At 39.8% G+C, this 21,743-nt stretch overlaps 1 protein-coding gene across 3 annotated transcripts; it reads left to right on the top strand.

The window, feature by feature from the left end:
- Window positions 1-129: 129 nt before the first annotated feature.
- LOC5509839 (AP-3 complex subunit delta-1) lies at window positions 130-21,066 on the top strand. Of its 3 annotated transcripts, none has more exons than XM_032378816.2 (45): window positions 130-329; window positions 1,250-1,345; window positions 2,215-2,295; window positions 2,482-2,562; window positions 2,902-3,009; window positions 3,507-3,572; window positions 3,925-3,988; window positions 4,805-4,944; window positions 5,020-5,093; window positions 5,317-5,366; window positions 5,575-5,652; window positions 5,906-5,975; window positions 6,731-6,806; window positions 7,264-7,333; window positions 7,520-7,598; window positions 8,024-8,150; window positions 8,482-8,585; window positions 8,765-8,903; window positions 9,110-9,202; window positions 9,521-9,572; window positions 9,666-9,759; window positions 10,399-10,494; window positions 10,912-10,966; window positions 11,085-11,162; window positions 11,302-11,371; window positions 11,471-11,524; window positions 11,662-11,777; window positions 12,944-13,038; window positions 13,414-13,513; window positions 13,662-13,709; window positions 13,865-13,958; window positions 14,647-14,786; window positions 15,435-15,485; window positions 16,616-16,696; window positions 17,073-17,240; window positions 17,491-17,541; window positions 17,731-17,792; window positions 18,058-18,133; window positions 19,042-19,093; window positions 19,283-19,371; window positions 19,594-19,679; window positions 19,765-19,822; window positions 20,110-20,179; window positions 20,424-20,509; window positions 20,850-21,066. In XM_032378816.2, the coding sequence occupies exons 1-45, from the start codon at window positions 270-272 to the stop codon at window positions 20,937-20,939; spliced, it is 3,768 nt and encodes a 1,255-aa protein (XP_032234707.1). In that variant the 5' UTR covers window positions 130-269; the 3' UTR covers window positions 20,940-21,066. The 3 variants fall into 3 exon arrangements, with proteins under 3 accessions (XP_032234707.1, XP_032234708.1, XP_032234709.1); XM_032378817.2 differs by having other exon boundaries at window positions 11,662-11,762; XM_032378818.2 differs by lacking the exon at window positions 17,491-17,541.
- Window positions 21,067-21,743: the final 677 nt, after the last annotated feature.

Raw genomic sequence — 21,743 nt, forward strand, 5'->3', positions numbered from 1 at the left:
ATAAAAGTATCATTTTCACTCCTAAATTCCAAAAATAATCCATTTTTAGATGACGACCAGTTTTCTCTACATACCCTTCCCTCAATCAGGTTAATCAGGTCATATGACTAAACATTTCCCATGACGCTCTGCACGCTTCGGTGACCGTCATCTTGGCTCTTGTATCCTTATGTTTCCGCCGTGAAGTTTGGAATGGAATAACTTACCTTTTTAACATAGAATCATCCCGAATATCAAACCGATAGAAGGACAAACACTGAGGAGTCAAGATGTTTGAGAAAAATCTCACAGATTTGGTTCGAGGGATACGAAACAACAAGGATAATGAGGTACAGCGTGGCCGCCATGATTCCTTCTCTCATTCGTTCTACTATTTTAAGTACGATTCAGTTATTGATTTGATTCAAATCAGCTTTGTTTTATGATAGAGACGTACCGAGTATGGAAATGATACATTTTATGCGTTTGGTATTGATGGCAGTGCTTATTTTAAGTGTGATCGTTATTGTATCCTATTAATAAGCTTGCAAGTTTGTAATTATTCTACTGTACCTAATGAAATCAAACATATTTGTGTTGGAATATGACGAGAACTCAACAAAGCGTTCCCCGGCTATTCACACATTTATTTACAGTAATTATTAATCCTACTGTATCTTTCATGCCTATTTTGCAATGGCCCTTTAAAATGGCAAACTACCTACTCATACAAATCACTGTTATTATGATATTCATAACTTGCCCTATTGAACTTGAATTACTCCTTGTACACTGAAGAACCCTCAAAATGTTTAAATCATCTTTGTAATGTGCTTGGAAAGTTCTTAGGGTGATCCTGAGGCACCATCTGGGGTAGAGGCGGAAGGGCTCAAAAGGAAAATGACCAGAAGAGGATTGCCCCCCCCCCTCCTCCCTTCCCATGTCTGTGTATCCTGTATTCCCAATATCTGAAGGCTTACTACAGCCTGTAAGATTCATGGAATGTGTCATAGTTCATGACATTTCAGGACAGGTTTTAAATTTAAAACAAAATTATATTATGTTGATTTTGGTGATTCATTTTGACAGTATTCTTGTTTAACTGGTTTGGTTTTTAGACTTATTTACCAGAATAAACAGTTCCTTGCCTATAGTTTCTAAGTATAATTTTAATACTGTATGATTAAATGTCACTCTAAATGTTTATATGAAATGTTAATAGAAATAAAAATAATAAAAGCTGACTTCATGTTTGGTATCTCTCATATAGGCCAAGTATGTGGCGTCTTGCCTTGACGACATCAAGACTGAATTGCGACAGGAAAATGCATCCATCAAAGCAAATGCTGTTGCTAAACTTGCTTATGTAAGTCATACTGTTATAACGACTGCACTTTGATCCATTTGAGGCTCATAGTACACTGGGGACTGTGTAACATACATAATCCATGTAACAGTCTTGATTTGTTTGTCAACAAACTATGGATTGTATCTCCATAAAGCAGGCACCTCTGTTACCATGGCAACCTTATAATCCTGCCTTTTGTCACTGCATTTTTTACTTACTTGTATTGTTTTCATTTAATAAAAAATGTTATTTTCATTTACTATTGTCTAAAATCTTGTGTTTCAATAAATAGCACAGCTATTGGAAATCGAAAGATTCAAAATTCAGCCCTTTTGCCGATTGTTACATTATGTGCTCGCGTCTCAACAACGAAAGGCTCGCGCCTGACTTGCGCCTGACTCGCGGAACTCTCACGCCTATCTCGCGGAACGCTCGCGCCTATCTCGCAGAAAGCTTGCGCCCATCTCGCGGAATGCTCGCGCTTATCTCGCGGAATGCTCTCGCCCGTTTCGCGGAACGCTCGCACCCGTTTCGCGGGTTAATTCGCGGAATTGCGAAGCTCTAAGGTACGTTTTCGCGTGAGTCATCACATTTGGTTCTTGATTATTAGCTTACATATCAAGTAGAGATTAAAACATGAGATCAGAAAGAAGAAACCGTCATTTGATGCATTTTCCTCTAGCAACTTTCCTTATTATACATAAAGGTTTTTTTCCTCACGCTTTACAAGCAAATAAGTCCAGGTATAGCAATAGTCAATCAAAGTAACACAAGACTGACAGTGCTTGTGATTTGAAAGTATCTACTATCTAATATAATCTAAATATAAACTATATAATCTCTTCATTCTAAAGGCTCCATTCTGATCAAGTCTTCTATGTTTTTAGCTTGAGATGCTGGGATATGACATCAGTTGGGCAGCGTTCAACATCATTGAGGTTATGAGTAGTTCCAAGTTCACCTACAAGGTAATTCTTATTTAGCCTATCAAGGTATCTCGTATAACTCAGACTTAGTTCAGACTTTTCAATCAACAAGTATTGCGTCACATTCTTATTAGCCTATCAAGGTATCTCATATAACTCAGACTTAGTTAAGACCTGTCAATCACCAAGTATTGTGTCAATGAAATTGGTCATGTTGTCTCTGCACAGCGTATTGGCTACCTGGCAGCGTCCCAGTCATTCCATGAGGGACTGGACATCCTTATGTTGACAACAAACATGATCAGGAAGGTTGGTATTCATTTATACCTGAAAGAGTCCAGCTCGGTCTTCCCATGGTACATTGCTTTGGCTATGATTTTATATTCAAGCAAAATACAAAATATTTTGTCAAGTTCTAAGTTACCTGTATCTGTCCTTATGGGTTTACAATACAGCCTACATAATGGTAGGGATTGACATCGTATCTAAAATGTATTTAATGTGGGTTGTTTGTGACTTTATATTGATGAAAATGGCTACTGTTGCATTGTATACTGGGAATGGCAAGCAGGCCTAAAAAAATTTGATTATTGTTATGCCCTGCCTTGTTTTTAACCTTCTTTTACACATTTAATTTGGAATTTCAAGGACCTTTGTAGCATGAATATGTATGACTCGGGCGTGGCCTTGGCCGGATTCTCCTGTTTCGTGACTCCTGACTTGGCTAGAGATCTTGCTAATGATGTAATGAGTCTGGTGAGTAGAGCGCTGTCATGGGATTACAAGTAATCTTTGCTATAGAGATGTTGTATCAATGACAAGCAGACAATGTGTTTGCTTGTGGATCATGTCATTCTACTATTGGAGTTTTATTAGTCACAAACAGACATGTTTGCTTGTTGATCATACCATTCTACTATGGAGTTTTAACAGTATCAAACAGATGTAGAAGCAGATAAAGGGGTGGTTCTGTGGGTTCGATAAATGGAGCACACAATTAGAGGCTTAGAGAACTTTGGTATAATTTTTATAGATTTAACCACCTCTTGGTAAATTCTAGTTCTGCTGTCGAGATGATGTGTTTGATAACTATTGATGACATATTTTCTTGACGTGTCCTGAGAATCCTTGCTTTGATGATTTTGTGTCTATATCTGACTGAGAATTTACTTGCTTGTTGATATACTGATAATCATTGCTATGGAGATGTTTTATCTAAGTACAAATGACAATGTGGTTGTTTGCTTGTCTAGTTGGTCTCTACCAAGCCGTACATCAGGAAAAGATCAATCCTTCTTATGTACAAGATTTTTCTGAAGGTATATCCCATTAGTTGTGTGCTCGGTTGTATAATTTGCTTATTGAGAAGTTGGATAACATTACTTGTTATGGTAAGTTTATGCATGTTATGCTACTTTATACAATGACACCCTTAAATCACCCCTCCCTGATTGGTCAGGGGTCCATGTGTTATAAGATGATAAATGCATGCTTGGCATCAGCTCGTCAGCATGTGTTCCCCATTATTAGAGTGTAACATTTAAATTGTAGTATAAAAGAAAAAGACATCATCTGTGTATCTGATGGAGGACAGAGATGTAATTATTATTATATATCATATATATTTTTGTGTTCGACTCTGCTTTGTGTGATTCCTGAGTCTGCATTCAGTTTCCAGAGGCTCTCAGGCCAGCGTTCCCAAGATTGAGAGAGAAACTGGAGGACCCAGAACCAGGTAACTTTAATGCAAAATAATGTGCCTAAATAGCCTTGAAACCTAGACTTTAGTATATGGCAACAATTACATGCATGCTGTGATTGGCAAAATGGTCATCCTGGCAAAAATTCAATGTGGTGTTGATTAGGGCTGGTAGGACACCAAGTCTCAAATATGCTAATATTTGTGATAAAATCTTGACACTGGAATGGTAAAAGTCGCAGAGAAGAGGAAGCGTGCGCAATCTTTAGACACAGACACTCAAGCCACATGGACTCAATGTTGATTTCGAATTCATCTAGTTTGAGCGCGTGCACTTTGTTTTGCTCATGCATTTTTAATACACGCGCGCTCAATCTTTCAGTTGCTTTTAGACACTGATAAAGAGGAAGTAGTCTTGAAATGTCTGTATTTTAACAACATTATTGGCACTGTAAACAAACATTTAAACAAAATATAATGTAAACAGAAAATTTTTAAATCAGCTTTTATTTTCCCTTTTGTACAAGAAGAAATAAAAATGCCATATGATAAACAACTTACCTTGATGGCAGTCATGCCAGGAAATATCAAACATTATAGTCTAGGGGCTTGGAGGCATTGGATCTACAGCACAGAATTAACATTATTTGAATAAGAGTTTCTCTGTTGCTTTTTTCAATTTGTAGGGTGATTTGTTTGACCAGATACTGTGCAGGTGCTGAGATGATTAAATTTTACATTAGTGAGCTGGCTAAGCTCTTACTGTACAGTTGGCCTCATAAGAGCAGGGCATACTGTACATGTGCATGTTTCCTGAGTTTTCTAAGCACTAATAAACTCTTCATTTTCTAGGTGTGCAGTCAGCAGCTGTGAATGTGATCTGTGAGCTTGCACGGAAGAACCCCAAGAACTACCTGTCCCTAGCGCCACTCTTCTTCAAGCTAATGACCAGCTCAACCAACAACTGGATGTTGATTAAGATTATTAAGCTGGTATGCATATTTTGGATAGATACATGTTAGATACATAGTACCTAATTGTATTGTTTAAACTAAATGGGATTTCAGTTTGGGGCCCTGTGTCCTTTGGAGCCACGCCTTGGTAAAAAGCTTCTGGAGCCGCTCACAAACCTGATTCACAGGTATTGTTTTGAATATCTACAAATGCATATTATTATTTTATATATTGAAAAGTTGAGAAGACTAATGGAGCACTCAATAAAACAGATCAGTATGACAGTGAAGAGAGACCTGCTGAATGCAAAGTTTACATACACAAAGTTCAATACCAGAAAATATTGCTCATATCCCATAACCTTTTCAAATAAACTGACTATGTAGCGGTTTGTTTTCTTGTGTTTCTAGTACTTCAGCTATGTCTCTATTGTATGAATGCATCAACACAGTAATTTGTGGTAAGCATTTTACCTTTCTTATTTAAGCAATATCAAGGGGTAGAGACGGGATGAGTGTACCTCCTCTTGAATACCCTTTAGTGGTCTCTCATTATTTAAAAAGAAAACAAATCTTAATTATGTGCTTGAACCCTGATGTAACGTTAGTTGTATTGGCTGCCTAACACCATATGCTGCTCAGTACTAATTGACTTGGATTCCCTTTTAGGCTTATCTGACCACCAGCCATCCATTCAACTTTGTGTGTCAAAGCTCCGCCTACTGCTTGAAGATCCTGACCAGAACTGTAAGATACATTAATACAGCCACCTTAAAAGGTCTTAGTAAAATGTAAATGTTGAGTATTTAAAATTAACATTTGCAAAACGTGCTTCGCATGCAACTGACTTCATTTGTCATGATGGGCATAGATACTCCATATGATTTATGTTCAAATGTGCGTCAGTGTGCAAGTGATACACACTGATACACATGATACACATACAGAGAGAGTACTGTAAGTGTTTTATGCTTGCCTCTCATTTGATCTTTCTTTCCAGTGAAATACCTGGCTCTGCTTGCCATGTCCAAGATTCTCAAGACGCATCCAAAAGCAGTTCAATCTCACAAGTAAGACTGTCTTGTTTATCGTTTTTACCATTGGGCCATTATTCGAGGCAGGCTTTAAGTACAGTCTTACCAAATTACTGCATTTCAAGCTCTTTTCAGCAGGAGTTTAGCTACAAGCTTTCATCCATCAAACAAGCAAAAATTTTAAAATTCACTTGACAGCTGTAAACAAACTCCAAATTACCAAAGCCTCACGTTAATGCTTGAATTTCACATGACCCCATACTCTAGAAATTGGCCCATTGAGTTTGACTATATCCTGCCATTCTTTCTACAGTATACTCTAGAAATTGGCCCATTGGATTTGACTACTGTATATCCTGCCATTCTTTCTACAGTATACTCTAGAAATTGGCCCATTGGATTTGACTACTGTATATCCTGCCATTCTTTTTACAGTATACTCTAGAAATTGGCCCAATGAGTTTGACTAAATCCTGCCATTCTTTCTACAGTATACTCTAGAAATTGGCCCATTGGATTTGACTACTGTATATCCTGCCATTCTTTCTACAGTATACTCTAGAAATTGGCCCATTGGATTTGACTACTGTATATCCTGCCATTCTTTCTACAGTATACTCTAGAAATTGGCCCAATGAGTTTGACTAAATCCTGCCATTCTTTCTACAGTATACTCTAGAAATTGGTCCATTGAGTTTGACTACTGTATATCCTGCCATTCTTTCTACAGTATACTCTAGAAATTGGCCCATTGAGTTTGACTATATCCTGCCATGGTATCTCTTCCACAGGGACATCATAATTCACTGCTTGGATGACAAAGATGAGTCAATCAGACTGAGAGCCTTGGACCTGGTTGTGGGAATGGTGTGTAAATGGCAAAGCTGGTATAAAGTTTATAAAAAAACAAAAAAACAAATGGTAGCACATGTATTCTAATAGTAGCCCTAGAGAATCCATGTGCTACGGTTAGAGTTGGATTATTGGTAACAAATGACAAGACTCTAAGTGTTTAGAAGTACATAAACGATAGAGGTACTGCAATTAGTAAAACCTGCACTTGTCTGCAATAATTACAATTTTTTCTTGGTTTATGTATTTGCTACCTATAGGGGCAGAACAGGTTGATTTCCAAAGAATCTAAAGGGTTCAGGTTACCTGAAATAGGGGGTTGTTCACATTCTAACTAAATTTTGCTAAATCACTGCTTCCATATTTCCCATGACTCTTAGTGATCCAATATCCTGATTATCACACTTAAGTTTAGAGTATACTGTAATAATTATGTCCCATTCTTGGCTTTGATTGATAACTTTAATCATAGGTGTCGAAGAAAAACATAATGGACATCATTAAGAAGCTGATGATTCACATTGACAAGGCTGACAGTCAGAGTAAGAAAAATTCCAATATGTTTGGTGTTTGGAGCCCGTGATTCACATTGACACCCTAACAGTGGACATGTTATTATTGACAAAATGTAGTAAATATGCCATACAAAAGACAAGATCAAATAATCTAATAATCGAGATTGAACTTTACAACATCAATGAGATTTTGTGTTTTGATTGTTCTTCCAGATTACCGTGATGAGCTGTTGTCCAAGATCATCATGATCTGTAGTCAGGGTGATTACCAGTATGTCACCAACTTTGAGTGGTAAGCACATAACCCTCCTCAAGAGAGTAGTGTTCTCTGTACACTTCAGTGGACTATCTCATAAGTTTTGCATTTACGTTGCTCAAAAAGAGTCCTGATCAGCCATACCTACGCTATTTGTTTTATTCAATAGTGAAAGACGAATTACCATCTACGTAAACAAGCTTAATTCACCAAAACCCATAAAACAATGTTGCCAAAATCAGCTGATGGATTGGGATGCCTCATCACACTTCACTGTTTTGCTGGAATGTCAAAACATGGCTAACAGAGTCTCTTCAAGACTCTATGGCTCTCCATTAAATCAATAATTGATCTCCAGAAAAACCATAAAGATTAATTATTTTCTTGTCCTTTTTGTTTGTAAACCTGAGCCCACAAAACACTTGCGGTACTGCCCCTTTGAATTGATGTGTTTGTCATAGGTATGTGGACGTGTTGATCCAGCTTACTCGGATTGAAGGCACCCGCTATGGCAAGCAGGTTGCTGCACAGATGATGGATGTCACCATCAGGGTTAAGGCAGTCAGGCCCTATGCTGTCCAGTGTTTTGTAAGAACACATACTAAGCTCATGGCTTATAGGGGGTATCCACAACCTTCAGTAGGGTTAGAGTTTTGAAAGGGACATTCCATGAAGGAATAGTATGATATCTGCCCCCAGTTTTCCAGTTTTTCCCAGTTTTTGTATTCAAATGTGCACCATTTTGAACTGTACCAAATATGATAGAACAAGGATGACTAATGGAGGGCAGATTTTTTCACTGACGTTGACGCTCACAAAGAACATGCATCCAGACAGTCCATGGGGAACCTCTTACGAGAGAAATATCACTGGAGCTTTTTCCAGCGGCTCCCTGAACATGTGTATATTGTCTCCCCAGTCGCTGTTACTGGATAACAGCCACCTGATGGGCAGTAATGTTCAGAAGAATGGGATGTGCGAGGTGTTGTATGCTGTGGCCTGGCTTGCTGGGGAATTTGCGCAGTAAGTGCCTAATCTCACCTAACACCCTAACATTATAGATTATAATATGTTCATTTCTGTTGACAAGTTGCCAAGTATTGCTTGTATTGAAATGCACATCAGGCGGTTTTATTTCCTAGAGGAACTCTGATACACGTTGTAGAGTTTATAGGTCATAGCCTTGATTTGATGATTATCAGGCATCTTCCTGACGTGAACGCCATCATGGAGTCCTTGCTAAGGCCAAAAGTGACCAGCCTTCCTGGACACATTCAGGCAGTGTTTGTTCAGTGCATTGCCAAGCTGTACGCCAGCATCCTGGTCAAAATGGAACAGGAGGTAGGGGGTATGAGAAACCTGGCTGAGCCACACCTAAAAACATGCACTATTTTTTAGAAAAGCCAAACACTTATGACGCTATAAATTATTATGATTGTTGAAAGCTTTATATTTATGGTTAAAAGCGTTTGTATATTATCTTGCAATATTTGATGCTTAAAAACATTCGTTATTTTTACTATTCATAACCAGCCTTTATATTACAGGAGGATGTTGACGCTGCCATTGCACTAGGTGAGCGACTTGCTGCACAGCTTCCGATGTTTGTCCAGAGCTCTGATCTTGAAGTCCAAGAAAGGGTTCGTATCTTTTCCTTGCTTATTTACCATAAAAAACAACAAAAAAAAGAATTGGTACAAGAGGAGGACAAATAGTTGGCACAGAAGGAGTGTAGTCTAGTCAAGAGCTGTCCAGACTATCACAGAAGTCACATAAGTACCTGGCTATGTTGACAACTACTTTTGTGCCTGCTTATATCACACCGAATCCTTTTCGTACCTTTATTCTCCTTGTTTTCCTGTTTATGTTTCTGCTGATGTGTGAACTTCCCCTAAAGGGGGTGTGTTGCCCAGGATGCGCTCACTTTACCTGCTTATGTTAGATGTTTTTTGTCTTAGGCAAGCTGTATACTGCAGCTCATCAAGTACGTACTGAAGCTTCAGGGGAAAGGTAAGGTAGACGTTGGCAACGCAGAAATAAACCAGGACTAAAATTGATTTTTTAAGAAAATGCAACAATTAAATCAGTTATCTTCTTGTGCAGGTGTCCATTGCGGTGACGAGGTGAACCTGCTCTTTGACGGAGAACTTAACCCTGTAGCATCCAAGGCTCAAAAGAAAGTGCCTGTTCCCGAAGGGTGAGTGTGTAAGACTCTAATAGGGTGAGGCTTACCATATCATAGAAGATGGGTTTTATCTCGAGAAAGTGTCTCTTCCCGAAGGGTGAGTGTGTAAGACTCTAATAGGGTGAGGCTTACCATATCATAGAAGATGGGTTTTATCTCGAGAAAGTGTCTGTTCCCGAAGGGTGAGTGTGTAAGTCTCTAATAGGGTGAGGCTTACCATATCATAGAAGATGGGTTTTATCTTGAGAAAGTGCCTGTTCCCGAAGGGTGAGTGTGTAAGACTCTAATAGGGTGAGGCTTACCATATCATAGAAGATGGGTTTTATCTCGACTTCCTTTGGCAGAGAAATCAACATCCAAAGCTGCCAAACGCAGTAATTCGAGAGAGAATCAGGGTGCTAATTTCATATTCAATTTTTGCTTTGTACGTATGCAATGTCTGCAATTGTGATTGAGTTACCGTCGTTTGCTGTGAAGAGGCATTGACCTTACAACAAGCGCTTATACTCATCAAGGGCTATCAGTAACTGGCAACTTACTTGTTATTGCAGGCTTTTTGTTTTATACCCTTAAGCCTTGAAGCAAGCCAATGCATCCATTGAACCTTCAGAATGGTTTATTTTATTTACCATGTTTATTATTGTTTAAAAGCCTTGATTTAGACAAGTGGATTAATGAACCACCCAAAGAAACATCTGAAGAGGAAGACAATGCTGAGGATATGTTTGCGGGTGTGGAGGAACAGAGGTATTCATATAGACGTGACTACATTATTATGTATCCATTACGCCCCACTAACGTGTCCAATTCTAACATGTGCTTGACTTTTTTGACCGAAAACGTTTTGATATGGTAAAGATCTTGTAGATAACAAACATTCTTTCAGTCACTTTCGTTGGTTTTATTTAATTGCTGTTTTATAGATCAAAATTTTAGACAACTTTATTACATTGTAACAAAAAGCTTACTGTTTGTTTTTCCTTGATTCGAGATTTGATTCCGCTTCAGAATAGCCTTTGCCCCACTCTATAATGTTTATTTATATTCTTTGAAGAGGAAGCACAATGATATCTCAGAGATATCTGTCCTTACCGTCACACACTACTTCTAGACCATTTAATACTAGCATCAAAGTGGTAACTAATTCTGTATCAAACTCTCTAGTTACAAGACCCAGGTGCGCAAGGAGCAAGAGCCAGATGAGGAAGAACTTGAAAAGGTAATTCCTTACACTTTACACAATGAATCAATGGGAACAGCAAATTAGATCCTCGTGCTGCCATCCCCCTGTCATGGATTTCTTAGATATTGATGTTTGCATTGTTTCCCATTAACAGCGCCGTGTGGCCCGTCAAGCAGAGCGAGAGAGCAACCCCCACTACCTCCGGCTTGGTGAGACCACACCCTCCTCAAAGGTACTATCTGCCTCATGAAAAATATATTGTGGTAATTACTCTTATCACCGTCATTGTGACTGTGGTTTTATTAACGAAGTAGATCGTCCCGCTGTTACTTTTCCTGGACTAATACCTTCTTTATGGTCTATATCATCAGAAGTCCGAGATCAGCGTTGACGATATTCCCGTTGCTAACCTGGACCTGCCTGTGTCACTCAAGATATCAGGTCTGTTCCTTAAAATTCCAAATTTATGAAGGAAAAGGAATCATGGAAATAGTTTTAACATCGCGATTTGTTGAACCACTGCATTTTTACGTATTTTAGGTTTATCTGTGGACAAGAAGTACAAGAAGACCAAAAAGAAGAAAAGAAGAAAAGGTGAGTACCGTGGGTCAGGGGTCAGGGTTAATTTTCGCTACGACAAGGAAACTCAGCACACAACCGTTTTATTTTTTATGCTTGCGTTCGCGTTTGATCGGTTCTCTGTTGCGCTTACCCAATGTTCATGTTGAAAGGTCGTCATGGCAGCAGGGCGGATGATAGCGATGATAATGATGATGGGTTCGAGCATCACAAGTATGAAGTGCTGCCCACAGGGGCCGGCGAGATGCCCGAGGTAACGCCCGTCACAGTAAGTCACACAACGCACATGCCAAGTCACGCAACACTCAATTACAGCAAACATGATGCGCCCATCGCAATAGAAATAGCCTCCACATTAAACCTGTTATTACCATCTCGCCATAAAGCAACTCCCGTCATAGTAAGTCATGTTTATCCTATTAGGTAAACACAGTAAAAGTATACCTTCCCAGTGTACTATTTAAGGTCACTTCCTATTGAGTCAAACCGTGTTCATTCTGCACAGGGCATATTGCATCATTTAACTGAGGCTAACTACACTGCTTTATCATCCTGAACAGGGCATATCGCATCATTTAGCTGAGGCTAACTACACTGCTTTATCATTCTGCACAGGGCATATTACATCATATTGCTGAGGCTAACTACACTGCTTTATCATTCTGCACAGGGCATATTACATCATATTGCTGAGGCTAACTACACTGCTTTATCATTCTGCATAGGGTATATCGCATCATTTAGCTGAGGCTAACTACACTGCTTTATCATTCTGCACAGGACATATCGCATCATTTAGCTGAGATTAACTACACTGCTTTATCATTCTGCACAGGGCATATCGCATCATTTAGCTGAGGCTAACTACACTGCTTTATCATCCTGCACAGGGCATATCGCATCATTTAGCTGAGATTAACTACACTGCTTTATCACCTGCACAGGGCATATCGCATCAATTAGCTGAGGCTAACTACACTGCTTTATCATTCTGCACAGGGCATATCGCATCATTTAGTTGAGGCTAACTACACTGCTTTATCATCCTGCACAGGGCATATCGCATCATTTAACTGAGGCTAACTACACTGCTTTATCATCCTGCACAGGGCATATTGCATCATTCAGCTGAGGCTAACTACACTGCTTTATCATTCTGCACAGGGCATATCGCATCATTTAGCTAAGATTAACTACACTGCTTTATCATCCTGCACAGGGCATATCGCATCATTTAGCTGAGATTAACTACACTGCTTTATCATTCTGCACAGGGCATATCGCATCATTTAGCTGAGGCTAACTACACTGCTTTATCATTCTGCACAGGGCATATTGCACCATTTCGCTTGGGCTAACTACACTGCTTTATCATCCTGCATAGGGCGTATCGCATCATTTAGCTGAGGCTAACTACACTGCTTTATGTTATAGGGAGGCAAAGGGGAAGAGTCTAGCGGCGAGGAGGAAGACGTGATTCGGAAAGGTCCTGAAGACCCCCACAAGCTATTGGACGTGGACCTTGACAAGTATGTACATTGGCTCTGATTGCTTAATACTGCCACTATTGGTATAGAACAAGGATTCTCATTGGCTGTCCCGTCACAATAGGTTTTGTCTGATATTAGTGGTATTTTCGCGCTTGCACTTAAGCATGATTCCTATTTGCTTTTGCCTTATCGAATACTATAATCAACACAGCCAGTTATACATGAGTCGTGAAATCGGAACTAATTTAGGTCTACTTGCTCACCCTTTGTTCAAGTCACAAGTAAAACCCTTCATCTACTAGCCACTTTTTAGTGTAGTAAGAACGCTCTAATTTGTAGATACAAGTACTCACTTGGGACTAATCCAGGCCTGCTTTGAGTGGAATGATTCATTTGAAACCGTTTGTTTAACAGACCCCTAGATACGAGTGAAGCGCTTCCCGTGCGCACACATCGCGTAGTGAGCCCTTCCCGCGAAGATCACCAAGACGAGGCGCAGCCCAGGGAGGAAGAGGTTCGTATCCATTCATATTTTCATTAAGTCTCAGTTCTGTACTTGGGTGAGCTAATTAGATAGGTGCTTTGCTAAATTATGTTTTGCGAGTGTGTAAAATAGAGGCGTGGTTGGCCTTTATTTAATTGCAATTGTCGTCTTTTACCAGGAAAAGAAAGTGAAAAAAAGCAAGCGCAGAAAAGACAAGGAGAAGAAGGTATACACGGGCTGATATCCGAGTATTGTATACAAGACAGTAGATATCCGAGTATTGTACACAAGACAGGAGTCTTTTTTCCATGTTGTGTTCTTCTTTAGGATGCTTAATTAGTTTAATCTCCCCGAACTCTCACGTGTTGCTCGTATCACCAGGGAAAACACAAGCAGAAGAAAGACGACAATGACGAGAAGAGAGAGAGAAGAGAAAAGCGCGAGGCGAGAACAGACAAGGCTCGCAAAACAGCGGGTACTTATCATATGCTATTTAGTGGCTCAAAAATCCTGCTGGTACATCATTTTCCTGTTTATTGAGCTAGAGATCAATTCCTCTTTGGACTTGAAATGCATTTCTTTTTTTTTCTCGAACAAATGTCTATTCATTCACAATACCTCACTCAAATTGAACCGATTGGAATGGATGTGTAACTCTGTAACTCTGAATGATTTTTGTACAAATAGTGGCATGATTTACCTTCTAAAAGTTTTCCTCTGCGCCATGGCCATAAATTTTTCTTGTTCTCAAGCTGTCGGTCCATTCTCCGAGTCGTACTTACGCAGTCACTTATCTTGTTCTCAAGCTGTCGGTCAATTCTCCGAGTCGTACTTACGCAGTCACTTATCTTGTTCTCAAGCTGTCGTTCCATTCTCCGAGTCGTACTTACGCAGTCACTTATCTTCTTCCCAAGCTGTCGGTCCATTCTCCGAGTCGTACTTACGCAGTCACTTATCTTGTTCTCAAGCTGTCGTTCCATTCTCCGAGTCGTACTTACGCAGTCACTTATCTTGTTCTCAAGCTGTCGTTCCATTCTCCGAGTCGTACTTACGCAGTCACTTATCTTGTTCTCAAGCTGTCGGTCCATTCTCCGAGTCGTACTTACGCAGTCTTATTCGATAAGTTAAGATAAGTCTTAACTCATCTTGTTTGCCCCGTCTAGAGCCAGACCTGATGTTGAATGGCCAGGGGCCGGCACCTCCTGCAGAGCATGTGTCCCCAGCTGATGGAGAGCCCGAGGATTCGATAGCTACAGCCTCCGTAGAACCCACTGCTGATACAACTGCCAAGGATGGTAAAGAGGTGCGTATATAATTATATAATAAGTAACCAATGCTGATACAACTGCCAAGGATGGCAAAGAGGTGCGTATCTAGTGTTATTATTAGGAACTCACTGCTGATAACAGTGTCGCTCACTCCTGATCTGCCTAAAAACGCCCACGAGTGAGGCTATTATTACCCTTGCTCCCATGCATCACCATGTCACCAGGGAAAACACAAGCAGAAGAAAGACGACAATGACGAGAAGAGAGAGAGAGAGAAAAGGAAAGCGCGAGGCGAGAAACAAATGAACAAAAATCAGCCCGAAGACGGCACAGGTCCCCTTGCCTCTCACTTTCCCTGACCCGCCACTGAATTGATTTTAGTATACTGACTCTCCCCCAACAACTGACGTCACTGCCTGTCAGAACATTTGATCATTGAAATCTTGGATTTCAAAATAATCGCTTTCTCCATATCAGTGGCTCCAACGAATGCCAAGATCCTCGGCTTTGGCATGGAAATTTAATATCATTGAAAGCTTGGATTTTGAAATAATCGCTTTTTCCGTATAACTGGTTCCAACGAATGCCAAGATCCTCGGCTTTGGCATTGAAAATTTTAAAAGCGCCGCGGTCTTTTGCGAGCAATAACCGTATACACTCACTCCGCCTTGTTGCTTGCACAGCTTGACGATATGGAGTTCTGGCTGAGCACGTCGACAGAAGCCGCGCCCACGGTACGTACCATATCATGTCTCCATGGTTTTTTTCATCGTGCTTTATATGATGTCCTTTCTTATAGCGCGCCCTATCATAGCATATACCTATGTTTCCCATGTGCCTTATATATCGTCCTATCATAGCACATATCTATGTTTCCCATGTTCCTTATATATCGTCCTATCTTATAGTGCCGCCTATCATAGCATAAATCTATGTTTTCCCATGTGCCTTATATATCGTCCTATCTTATAGCGCGGCGCGCCCTATCATAGCATATATCTATGTTTCCCATGTGCCTTATATATCGTCAAATCTTAATGCGCGGCGCGCCCTATCATAGCATATATCTATGTTTCCCATGTGCCTTATATATCGTCAAATCTTATAGCGCGGCGCGCCCTATCATAGCATATATCTATGTTTCCCATGTGCCTTATATATCGTCAATCTTATAGCTCGGCGCGCCCTATCATAGCATATAAGTTTCTGCTTTCTGAAAGCCATTTAATTGTTTACAGGCACATAGACAATAATGCCGCAGCTCCCCTAACCTGCATTTATTTTTATATGCGCGTCTTTGCTTATTATTTAGTTACCCATGATGCACTCTTGGTTACAACACATGGAATCTCGTATTTGAAATGTGTATATTGATTTATTTTATAGCGCAACGCTACCCTGGGTACCGAAGGCTCAAAAGGTTTTTCCCGTGAAGCTTGGAGCCTCTGTTACCCGCTACAGTAGCCACTATTGCATTGTTTAAAGAAAGTTATGCAATAAGCTTATGAGAATCACAGATCGAGAATTCATGAACTTTATAACTAGGAGAATTCCGTCGTGCCTTTGATTAAGACTGGCATTTTTTGCCCCGCTGTGTGGTTAGTGAACCTCATGTGAATCAGATAACACATTTCCAGCATCCTTATTGTTTTTCTTCACAAAACTGTCAAATTTTAATCTCTAAGCGTGGCCCAGGGAAACTTCAATCTCCTGCGCAAAGCAGGTGCGCATTGATTGTGTTGCTCTCTAAGACGACTTAACCGTCACAGTCACATTACAAAAAGAGATATAATAAAGAAAATAAAGTGGTATAGATCAAATATATGTTATGGAATATTGGGTGACACATGTAGTCGTCTTTCAGGCTACTGAACCAGAGCCGCCTCAAGCGATACCAGAACCAGAACCCACAGCCAAGAAGTCAAGTAAACACAAGAAAACCGAGGTAAGGCGATATAACATATTGTCCCACAACATCTTCACACAATACAACCGAGGTAAGGCGATATAACATATTGACCCACAACATCTTCACACAAGAAAACCGAGGTAAGGCGATATAACATATTTAGCAACAACATTTTCACACAAGAAAACCGAGGTAAGGCGATATAACATATTGACCCACAACATTTTCACACAAGAAAACCGAGGAAAGGCGATATAACATATTTAGCAACAACGTCTTCATCGATTAGTCAGATTTTCCTAAATTGTTTTTAATTGTTTCAATTGTTTGCCATATTATTTGCACTGTAGCTCGTGTTGAAATGGACATCACTTGTCAAGGGTAACTTGTTTGGCCATGCTTTTGCCCCTAGAGCGGAGATCAGAAGAAAAAGACCCGAAAGTCTGATAAGACAGAAAAAAAGCACAAGAAACGGCATCGCCAGACTCAGGAAGAGGAACCGGAAGTTGAGCATGCGGAACCTAAGCCTGACGCAGCGGCTGATCTGTCAATCATGGACGATGAAAGGACAGCGCCTATGGTGAGTGGTATGCTGCTGTGCAAAAATAGTTAAATATGGCATACTTTATAATCATTGGGTCTGGGCTCGGCCTTTTCACTGCCGAGCCGGGTGTCTGCTGAACAGAGATTGGCCATAAATTGATACTTTGCAAACAGAGATTAATCTGAGCATCTCTTACAGCAAGAGCTGCACTCAAATGCGGATTCTAGATATATATATATATATATATATATATATATATATATTTTTTTTTTTTTTTTTTTTTCAGCCCGCCATTTCGACTTACAAGGTCCTTGCAGAGAACAACTCCCTCAAACTGGTAGGATCCTGCAAGAACACTTCTACATTCATATCTCAAAGCCCTACTTTCTACTTGTAGAGTTGAAAGCCCTACTTTTCACTCTCTACTTGTGGGTTTAAGGCTGTTTTTTTTTATACCTTCTGATAGATAGCCCTTATTATTATAACCCTGTTCATAATTAATTATGATTATTTTAACTTTATTCAGACGTACGAGACAAGAGTATCACCACAGAATAGAAACCAAGTCGTCGTATCCATTATCTTTTGGTGCGTATTTATAAAGATAAAAGATACGTCTTTATAAAGATTACCTAGAAGCTATTAGCTATGATTAGGGGCGCTCATTATTTAAACAGGAAAAGACAAGGGGGCCAGGGAGAAATTATTCAAACCGGATATTTCAGGTACACTTTGTGTAACTTTCAAAACTGAAGGACTCCCTTTAGGCCAATGATACTTTTCCATCCCCGATATTCGCCCTTTGGATAATTAACGGTCTATATAGGTGAATTGTGTTCCATTCACCTTTCAGCAACCAGACCGACCTCCATGTCAAATCCATAGAGTTCAACGTACTCGACTCGCTCAACACCAAGCTCATCAGACCAGTAAGTTGTTGTTAAACACGAGGTTCCGCTATAAAAGGCAAAGCTCCTCCCACCCCCGGGCTCAAGAACAATCAGTTATCAGTCAGCCGTCAATGAGTGAACATGTCAGGACAATTGCTCTGAGCGCTACATTCGAATTTTATATTCTAAACCAAAATAAATATCATTTCTAGAGTTGTCCATATAAAAGCGTTTCTATCCATCGTAAAATAATGCTATACCAAGCTGTGTGCGCTCTAAAATACGAGCATTTTCATCACAGCGCGATAATAATTTATGCAGGTGCGCTAGATTATGGATAGCGCAACATTTAAAATTTTGCAACGAAAACATGAGTGTACAGCAAATAACTAAATTAACCATTTCTTAACACAACTGTCTTGTTACCTGTGCAAAAATAGTTTTATTCCAGCCGACTGAGGCTCAGAGATAAGCAATTTTACAGGAGGCTTATAATTTGTGACTGCTAGCGTTCGAGCCCGGGGTTGGGTGGAGCTTTCCCTTTTATAGCGGAACCTCGTGTTTAAGAAAATCACATCTTGGTCGGTTAGACATTTTGTAAAATTATTACAAATCTTAGATTTTGCTTTTTTTTTTAACTATATTAAAAACCCAACAAAAATTGAGTTACATTATGTAAGTTGGTTTACGGGTTTTTTTTTTAAGAACCTCATTAATAATTAATTAATTAACTGATTAATTAATTTATCCTTAGCAGGGCCGTGACTAGTAAAAGGCGAACCGAGTACTTAAGTTGCCCCCTTGTGTTTTAAGCATATCTTTTTACCGGCAAAAGATCATATTTTCTGTATCCATCTCGGTTTTTTTTTTCCGTGATTGCTGTCGTTGTTTCTTAGCTGAAACCTGTATTCTTGTAAAAGCGACCTCTTTTGTTCTTTTCATTTCAGATTGGATACTCGTCGCGGGATAGTGTTCCCGTGCCCTTCCAGCTCCCACCAGGTAGACTACGCCCTCTTCGACACCTTGCACAATTATATACTTCCTCCTACAACAGGGTTCTTGTTATTATTTCGATTTATATATTTTGTGTCTTCGGGCTATGTGTCCCCCCACCAACGACTTTTTTATTTATTTTATTATTATTATTTTCGCCTTTTTGTGAATAGTGTTACTTCCCTTGTGTCGTAGGGTCGTCCAATGAGGGTCAGTTCGCCTTTACCGTGGAAAGTATTGTCATGGCGCAACGGCTTCGTGGCACACTGACATATATGATAAAGGTACCGTCCTTAACTATTGTTCTAAGTTAAATAAGGCGATTATAAATGGCATTTACATAAAGGTAGCTTCTTTAAGGAGCATCTTCTATGGTAGTCAAACTTGATAAATTACACCTCTGCAGACACCTGTAATATGTATTAAACGGTCGCGGACGCTTCCCCCCTGTATTTAGCAACCTCTGAAAAATTTACTATTTGCATATAACTACCACTTATTCTCAGGATGCCGATGGTTCCACGAGCGAAAAGATGGACTTCTCCATCATCTTACCCTGCTCTGCATTCCTCGTTGCATCACCGCTTTCAAGGTTTGTTTTCCCCCAAGAGACAAGCCTGTGATGTTATTATTACGTTAACGTGAAATATGGATTTTTTTTTTCGTTTTCATTCCAGCTCCGATTTCGCTAGTCTTCTCGGAAGTGGGTCGCTGACGAATAAGGCATCCACCAAGGTAAGAATTGTCGACACTATTCGCCCAATCTTCACGACTCTCCGTATCTTTTGCTCACTCTTGAGTAGATTTGTTAATCAGCAAAATAGCTTGTATTGTATGTCCCGCCCCTAAAATTTAAATGGAGGGAGCATTTTTGCTGGCTGTTAAAATAAAAAAACGGTATCTGCCCCATATTACGGTATGTAGAGGATGTCCTTCTTCCTCACCCAATTTTTTTTTATCTGTACAATGCCCCAATATTTGCACCAAACGTCGAAACAAACACCAAACCCTTTTTTTTTTAGTTCAAGACGTCAGAAGAAGTTGAGCTGGCAACGGCGATAGCCAAGATCTGCACTCTTCAGCATTTCGCAGGTGAAACAATAATGATACAAAGCAAGTCTTCATTTCTTTTGACCTATTGCAGTGGACGCTTGTGTAGTCTGTTGATTATTTGTAACGCTGTGCGGTCATTTTAAGCTCCCGCACTTTCATACTATACAGCCGCACAATAACCATTTCCATCTGCTTATTCAAGAGTGAAATTATGATAAAGCATCAGACTACAATAAATGATTATATCGAATTAAACTTTTGCTTCCGTTGCTTGTGTTTGTAGTGGTAGAGCACGTCGATCACGGGGCGTCTTTGTACTCAACGTCTGTTCAAGGACATCATGTCTGCTTACTCGTCAAGGATCTAGGGGTAAGGTCGCTCATGGAGGGGTTTTTAGTCTGTTGGCAATGCTATTTATTGACCGTTCATGATTTTACAAGGGGAGGGTAATGGGTGAGAAATTATCCAAATCGGCGATTTTTAGAGACCATGAAAACCACTTCCCTACTGCGTGTTTGGACCCTTTTCCTTGTACCCAGACGTGCTGTGTTTCTGTGGCACCCCAATCTGTTATGTAACGAATCTTTTGCACCCTTTTTTTTTGAAACACTGGAATTCACATGCAAAAAACGTCATTCGCTCAAACCGTCCGTCGCCTCTACCTGTCTACGTCTCTCTCATGTTGTCTATCATTTTTCTCTTTATCTAGAATCATGAAGTATCAATTGATGGAAAGTGCACCGACGTGTCCCTGGTGTCTTGCGTACTTGACGAAGCTAGATCTCTATTCACCTCTTAGTCTTTTAATTTGAATGATACTTTAGAAAACAAATAAACCTAGAAATACCGTGATAATTTTTCATTGGAGTTGGCTGCAATTGGATAAGTAGTGTTGGGAATTTGTCAATAAAAACGAAATTGGGAAAGTATGTGTTACTGTATTCTTTCTTTGTCTTAGCCCGCACGAGGATTCTTATTATCCTCATTGTTGGCGCAGTAGTTTAGAAGAAAATTATAAAGGGTTTGATACCAAGGACGGAGGCAAATTGCCAAACAGCAGCCAGACTTTTTCTGACGAATGTGCTCTCAGGCAGTATTTTAGGCTGGGTGTTGGGCTACCCATTTTAGGGACCATCTCTTCCTGTGGTAGCTAAATTCCCTTTCATTTGAGCGGACATTGATTATTGTAGTGGTTTGGGTTATTTGAGGAGGGCTTTTTTATGGTTCTAGGGTGTGCTTGGCGATCCAGTGCTCTTTGCAAAGAAAGCGCTGGATCCTCAGGCTAGTATGAAGGTACAGGTACGAGCATTAGCCTTTGCCTTCTGGCTTCCATCAATTCAAAAGCTTTTTTATTGGCCAGCAAAGAAATGATTACCAACCACACCACCTCTCCTCAATACACTGACCAATCAAAATATGGTCTTGCAATTGGAAAATATATTTTAACCCTTTATTATTTATTGCCCTAGATGCACTCTGGCTAAAATGTTCCTGAGTCGGGCCAAAAACATATGTATACACGCAAATCTCAACTATATTGCCGTCAAAGTAATAGAAGTGATTGAACTTAAACTCTGAAACTACTAGTTGTTAGAACTGTACA

The sequence above is a fragment of the Nematostella vectensis genome, chromosome 1 (genome assembly GCF_932526225.1).
Source record: "Nematostella vectensis chromosome 1, jaNemVect1.1, whole genome shotgun sequence".
NCBI lineage: Eukaryota > Metazoa > Cnidaria > Anthozoa > Actiniaria > Edwardsiidae > Nematostella > Nematostella vectensis.